We start from the raw sequence: 6,686 nt of genomic DNA, 5'->3' as shown, positions 1-6,686 counted from the left end.
TCCCTGCTCAGCTAGAGCAGACAACTTGGGCCAAAGCTTGCCCACCTATCCTGCCAGGGTGAGTATGCAAGGGAGATAAAAAGCACCCTGGGATGCTGGGGGACTGTGAGTTAACTTGAATCTAATGGGGATCTGGGACAGAAGTTCAGTAAACTGATTTAACCTACGTCAATTAAGTCTGATATTACATCCATCCTGGTTTATCTTAAACCAGTTCCAGCCATTTTGAAAGTGGTTTATGCGCACTAAACTTCTGTTGTTACAGATTGGAACCGGTTTCCAATAATTCCTACCGGTTTATGTGTAATTTCTGTCCCTAGCCCCAATCTTTTTTCATTGCAATGTTTAGACCAGGGGTTGGCAATCAGGAGTACGCGAGGAGGCCCTAGGAGTTACGAATGGACAGGCAGGGACAAAATGCCGCCATGTATCATCCTGCGCAGGCGCCGCTCACCCAGCTGGATGCAGGTGGTGGAGGAAGCTCATATGTGGCAGCTGCCACCACTCTGCATTCAGCCATTCACCACCCCCACCCCACTCCGCGTCCGGCTGCTCCAAAAAGATTGAAAACCCCTGGTTTAGACAATGCAAAACCATAAGGCTTTCAAAATTCAGGGGTGCACTTGTGCAAACTCGTGAGCTGCTGGTAGTAGCAGATAGCCTCCAAAGATTGCAAGTCAGCTCACATATCACACCATCTATGTACTTACTCTGCCTACTCAATTCTTGGGAAGCTATATAGTGCAGAAACCATGAATTCTTCTTTTTAAAACACTTAGGCTAGGGAGAGAAGTTACACATAAACCAGTTTAAGTGATCAGAAACCAGTTTAAACCTGTAACAGAACAGAAGCTCAGTGCACATAAACCAGTTTCAAAATGGCTGAAACCGGTTTAAAATGAAACTTCTGTCCCAGACCCCTTCTTGGTTCAAGTTAAATCATAGTCGCCCAGCATCCCACCACGGTTTGCAGCCATGGGCTGTGCTGTACTGTCTGCTCCAGAAAGCAACGTTGGCCCCACCCCTCTGCTTCCTAGCTGGAGCAGTGAGGGCTAACTGACAATGCAGTGTGAGGGGGCAAGCCTGGCTAGGGATGCAGCCCAATCTACTGCCCCCTCCCTGGCAAACCCCACCTGGAGCCAGGGATGGGGGTTAAACACCCCTTTCCCCACTCAAACATACTGCTGGCTGCAACTGAGGACTACAAATCCCAGAGGCACCTGGAAGCAGGAAGCATAAGTGATGAGCAACCCTGCAGAATCTTGCTGCTGTGATTTTGGATTACAAATCCCAGAGATCTTGGGGGCAGCAGGAAAAGGAAGTGAACAGACAGCCCATACTAGATGCACAACCCCCCCACCAGCTTCTGGCCTAAGCCATTGCAGGTGTGTGGTTGTATTTCCTGTCAGTTCACTTCTGTTTCAGTTTAATTTCTGCATCTTAGATTAACCTGCAAAGACTGAATCAGTTCAGCGTTGGGCTCTTTGATTGTGTACTTAGCCTCAGAAGGGAAACATCATGTCAGTCAATCTTTTGCCGTATTGCAAAAACATTGACTGCAACAAAAGCACAGGCATAAAACACGTACATGCATGAATACCTACAGTGACATGACCACAATAAATTCACCTTGAATTGATACTGGATACCTGCCAAGAAGCTCTAATTCTAATACTGTTTCAACTTTAATCTGAAAGGACCAGATACTGAAAATAATCATTATGTAGGTTACAGATGTGGTCAGTAACTGAAACCCCTTGATGATAGGAATAGACTTTGGACCTGGCATAAATCTAAGTTATGGATAAATAAATAAATCTGCTTTAGCTTGTATAGATAGAAGTGCTCAACATATAATCAATAAACATAAACTCAATAGTTAGTATATTCAAGGATATTAGTAATTGTCCAGGTGTGGTGCAGATCATTCTTTTTTAGAAGGCATTAGTAGTAGTTAAAGGTAAGATCTGTAGTACCTTAACATATTATCTTTTGATGAGAAAAAATTGAATTATGCATACGTAATTAGAATCCTGTTAGCGTGTTCTTGTTAACTGGATAGGATAGGATGTTGGCAGCCTTACTCAGTTTCAACAGGTCTGTCCCAGGGGTGTCAAATTCATCTGGCTCTGTGGGCTGGATGAGCATCACTGGGCCAATCCAGACCAACCTCCAGTGCAGAACTGATAGCACTGAGTTCAGCCTGTGTGTCACATACACATCGTGTGTCACTGGCCTCTGGGGCCAACATCATGTGGGCTAGACCCAGTGCTGCAGGCAGCACAGAGGGTTGGTCCAGGACACATTCAGCCCATGTCCTGGACCCCCTGCGTCACGTAAGTGCTTGTTTCAGCTTCCATACCATGGGCAGGGCCACGTGCACAGCTAAACCCAGAGCTGCTACGTGCTCATGAAGCACAGGGCTGGATCTGGTACTAGATATGGCAAAAGGTCCAGGCTGCGGGCTGCATGCAGCGCCCCAGATCAACCTCCTGTCATATCTGAATATGAGCATGCATGAATGCTAGATCCAGCCCACATGCCGCATACTGACCCCTCTGTGCTGTGCTCTGTGCATGGCTAGTCCAGCCCCTCATGCCACATGCAGCATGCACCAGCCCCAGAACTCATAGTGCATATGGCACATAGGGCCAGATTGGGGCAGGTGCTGTCCACAGTGCACAGATCATATTAAACAGAGCAAAAGGCCTGAAAGAAGATACTGTAAAATAGCGCCTTATAGCACATAATCCAAATATGCAATAATCTTTGCTTGAAAATGTTAGTAAATAGTAATTGATGCAACTAAATGTAAAGGATGTGGTTTTGCTATAATATATTTGTGTTAACTTTTCTAGATAAGTTGTAGAAACAAAGCAGCCTTGTCAATAAAGACCATAAACCAATGTGAAATGAAAATAGGATGGTGGCTAGCAGCATTCCCTGCTGAGGAAGGAAGGAGTTAAGAAATCCTCCCTTCCAGAATTGTTATTGTACTTATTTTTTGTATAAAAGGTAATCATTAAAGGAATTGTAGCTGTACTTTAATTCTGTACTTAAGTTTGCAAAAGATGCCCTGATCATAGGCTGACTGTAGTCTTGTCTCCAGAGGCCAAATAGGAGAATTTTTACCAAAAACTTGGGACTAAAACCCCTTCTACCACCCCCAATAACCCCCTCCCCCCCCCAAAAAACCCAAAACCAACTGTAGTGAAAGTAACATACCGGGCCAAACAGCTTTTACAGTGTCCTTTCAACTCACAGGGAGACTCCAAAGGGAAAACTAGTAGCTAAAGGCCAGATTCAGAAAGACTTTAGTAGAATTTAAGACATCTAGTCCAAAAGTGCCATCCTGAAGAAGCTTGGTCTTAGCCCCAGTTGCTTGCTTAATTTATTCACTGATCCTTTTACAGCCATTCAAAACTAAGAACAAATGGTTAATGAATGGGACACTGGAGTAAAAGTTAGGAGGCATCTGTTTCAGTTTTACCACTAACTTGCTGTTACTTCCTTGTACCTCAGTTTCCCCAGTTGTAACAAAGACATAGGGCTACAAAAGAAATACTACATTGTTTCTATGTTACTAAAAGCATTGATTTGATATAGGCAGCAGCAGGACAAGTTTTACAGGAGCAAAACTGAATGAGAAAAAAAAAATGTTCATTTGTTCCTTAGCAGCTTTCACAAAGAACCCACTGATCATGTGAAGAAGTAGGCCAGACAATCAGATTCCTTAAATGTTTAAGCAGTAACAGGGCTGGTTTGATATTTTCAGTGAATCTGAAAAATTCCCACTATAATACTGCTAGCTGCACTGACAAAGTGCATGCACTATATAGCCAAAATGGAGATGTTAATTTTATCTTATTTTAACATAAGATTTATCCATTTAAGAAAAGTAGTCTTAAACCTAAACAATTTGACATTTTCCTGTTCATTTTCCTTTGGGTCTTTGTCAGAGGTCCTCATTTCTTCCATCAGAGTCCTGTAAGTCTTCTGGGCTCGTGCAATTTCTTTGTCTGCACTAAAATGCACCATTTGTCTGCTTAGAATGGGAACAATTAAATTGAAGTCATTAATTCTTTTGTTTAGTTTCTTGATATCTTCTATAAATTGTTCACAGATGTGATCCCATTGTTTCTGTCTGCACGGTGTCATTGGCTCTCCCAGTTTTTTCCTAGATGCCAGCATGCCCCTTCTTAGTTGCTCTATGGTTTCTCGTATTTCTTTCTGCAAGAGGATCCATTCTGGTTGGTATCCATTATCGATTAGAATCCTGTTCAGGTTGTGAGTCATAGGATCAATATGCAGACAGTCTGAAAATTTCTGCAATGGTTTTCCTTTACCACTGAGATTATCAAAATCTCCTTTAGCCATGGATTCCTGGATGAGGTCTTCAACCAAGCGTTCAATTGCTTGGGTTATTTTTACTTTTTTACTCTGCCTTACATCTCTGGCTATCATGATGTCATTTATAGTATACTGGCTCTCAAGTTTCTGCTTTCGATATTCTAGGACTTGTTCAGCAGCACGGTCTACTCGAAATTGCATATACTGTCTCTCTCGTTGACTTGGAGTTCCAAATCCAACACCTTCAAAACTTAAGTAATGTCTGTGTTGTGGTGTTTTGGACTTGAACTTGTCCTCCTCTTCCTCCTCATCTTCCCTTGATTTCAATTTCTTGGACAGATCAGTAAGCACTGTTCTATATGCTTCTTCTATCTGCATAAATGTTGCAGAATCAGCTGTGACAGAACCACTGTCCGGATGATACTGTTTGGCAAGATTTCGAAAGGAATTTCTTATATCATCAATGGAACATCCTTCCTGAAGCTTGAGAATTCTGTAAGAGTCCTTGATATTTTTAGGCTTGTAGCTAGACAGCATTCTATAGTTGTCACTACAGGGAAATGTTCTCACTTTGGGGGGAATCATCAGTCGATGCGTCCAGAGATAACATCCTACTTTTTTAATCAGCGTAACACCAACCCACTCCATGTTTCTTCAGATGCTGTTATATACTGAACAATGGTCTGTACATAAATCTGGAAAAAAATATATGTTCATTAAGTTTAAAAAAAGGAAGTGTAATACTTTTTATTAGAGAAAATTTTCAACTTATTAAAACACTCTTGACGGTAACTATTTATTTTCTTTTACTGTGAATGGACTGTAAACAAGTACAGAACAAATTTTACTTTTTGAAGCCAATTTTCCATCATAAACTTGTTACATGATATAAGAGCAATTACTCTGTTTGCATACAGAATCTCTCATTTCCTTAAGAAGTGAAAATGTATAAGTGTAGCTATTTCCCAATACAGCAATAATAGCATAGTCCTGTCTTGCAATGTAGGTATACAAGGCTTCAAAGAGGTGCAAAGGTTTATCACGTTCCTCCACATGCAGTTACATTTTCTCTACAGCGCATTTTGGAACTGTGCTCCATCTCCTCCAGTACAACTACACTAATAGTAATTAGCAATATGTAAAATACCCACCAGCTGGAACATTTATCCAGTTATGAATGCCTCAGTATCTGCTTTCTAACATATACTTAGATTTTAACGATGTGTGCTGCATTTCACAGGACAAATTCAGCTATATTCATGTAATTCAGTTTCTAAGATAGCAAATGGATGCATTTCAATAGAGTGCACACATTCAAGATGCTTCTCTCTTCTATTTTTATCAGGAAAATAAATTCAGAACACAAACCTTTTTGCAATACAGAAAAGACCGGTGCCCAACCTTTGATCTGACTGAGAAGACTGTTGCTTGATAAATTTGCAGTTATGGGAACATTGAGCCTAATTAACTCCTTTAACAAATAGGAGCAAACAAATCTAAGGCAGAAAGTATATAATGACCAAACCAACCAAGCATTGTTAATGAGAACCATGAGCCTTGCTCCTTGTACAGGACACGGAGAATGCCTCCTTTTTCACCACCACCTCCAGCAAGTCCTTCGCATCAGCTTTGACGCCAAGGCAGAAGCAAACAGCTTGAGGCAATTAATATTGCTATGCGTTGCAGCTAACAGGATATCCATCTGAAGAAGCTCTTCTGGAAAGGCAAAGAAAACCAAAAGAGGCAAGATTAGAGATGCTCAGGAGTGGGTATGAGGGGAGGTCTCTACTGAATTGCTAGGGGCAAGACAGAGCTTCCCACCCGGGGCACTTAAAACCCACCATGAACAAAGGTCAGATTCATTATTTATGCCATGCTGCTCTGCACATGAGCGCAGGCAATGCTAAGGGCACAAGGGAATCCACTGCAGCATGGGTGTCAAACTCATTGGATCCCAGGAGGGAGGCATGTCACTGGCTGGTGCCAGGGCCAGGGCCAGATTGAGCTCACAGCCCCATCTGCTCCCCTGCCACCCCACCCGCTGCAGCACCTGTGCCCGCTCCAGCCAGACCCACACCACAGGTGTGTAGCACATGTCCCAGACTGGCCCTGGCCTGGCTGCATGTGGGCCAACTCAATCCCCAAGGGGCCAGAAACAGCTGTATCCCTGTCACTGTAGGGAGCATGACCCCCTGTGATTGCTGTCCGGGGAAGGGACTGCTTCGCTGAGCTGGGGCCAGGCATGTATGGTAGAGTTGAGGCCATAAGGCCCCCTGAAGCCTCAGCGCCTCACGCGCCCCATCCCAACAGCAACACAGTTCTCTGACAGCCCCATG

The 6,686-nt window shown here is 43.1% G+C and overlaps 1 protein-coding gene across 3 annotated transcripts in view; it reads right to left on the bottom strand.

The window, feature by feature from the left end:
* Positions 1-3,639: 3,639 nt before the first annotated feature.
* Positions 3,640-6,686, bottom strand: part of DNAJC28 (DnaJ heat shock protein family (Hsp40) member C28) — an 8,435-nt gene continuing 5,388 nt past the window's right edge. The window contains exons 2-3 of one of the 3 annotated variants that reach the window (XM_019525471.1): positions 5,719-6,066; positions 3,640-5,045 (exon numbers count right to left, since the gene is read on the bottom strand). In XM_019525471.1, the coding sequence (XP_019381016.1) occupies positions 3,865-4,998 (1,134 nt within the window). In that variant the 5' untranslated portion in view covers positions 4,999-5,045; positions 5,719-6,066 and the 3' untranslated portion in view covers positions 3,640-3,864. Of the gene's footprint in view, positions 5,046-5,718; positions 6,282-6,686 lie in introns of those variants that run through there. The other 2 variants (XM_019525473.1, XM_019525472.1) reach the window with 2 other exon arrangements.

The sequence above is a fragment of the Gavialis gangeticus genome, unplaced genomic scaffold (genome assembly GCF_001723915.1).
Source record: "Gavialis gangeticus isolate Ggan-Ray unplaced genomic scaffold, GavGan_comp1, whole genome shotgun sequence".
NCBI classification, from domain to species: domain Eukaryota; kingdom Metazoa; phylum Chordata; order Crocodylia; family Gavialidae; genus Gavialis; species Gavialis gangeticus.
Note: the sequence above shows the minus strand (reverse complement) of the source record. Positions and strands in the feature narration are given on the sequence as shown.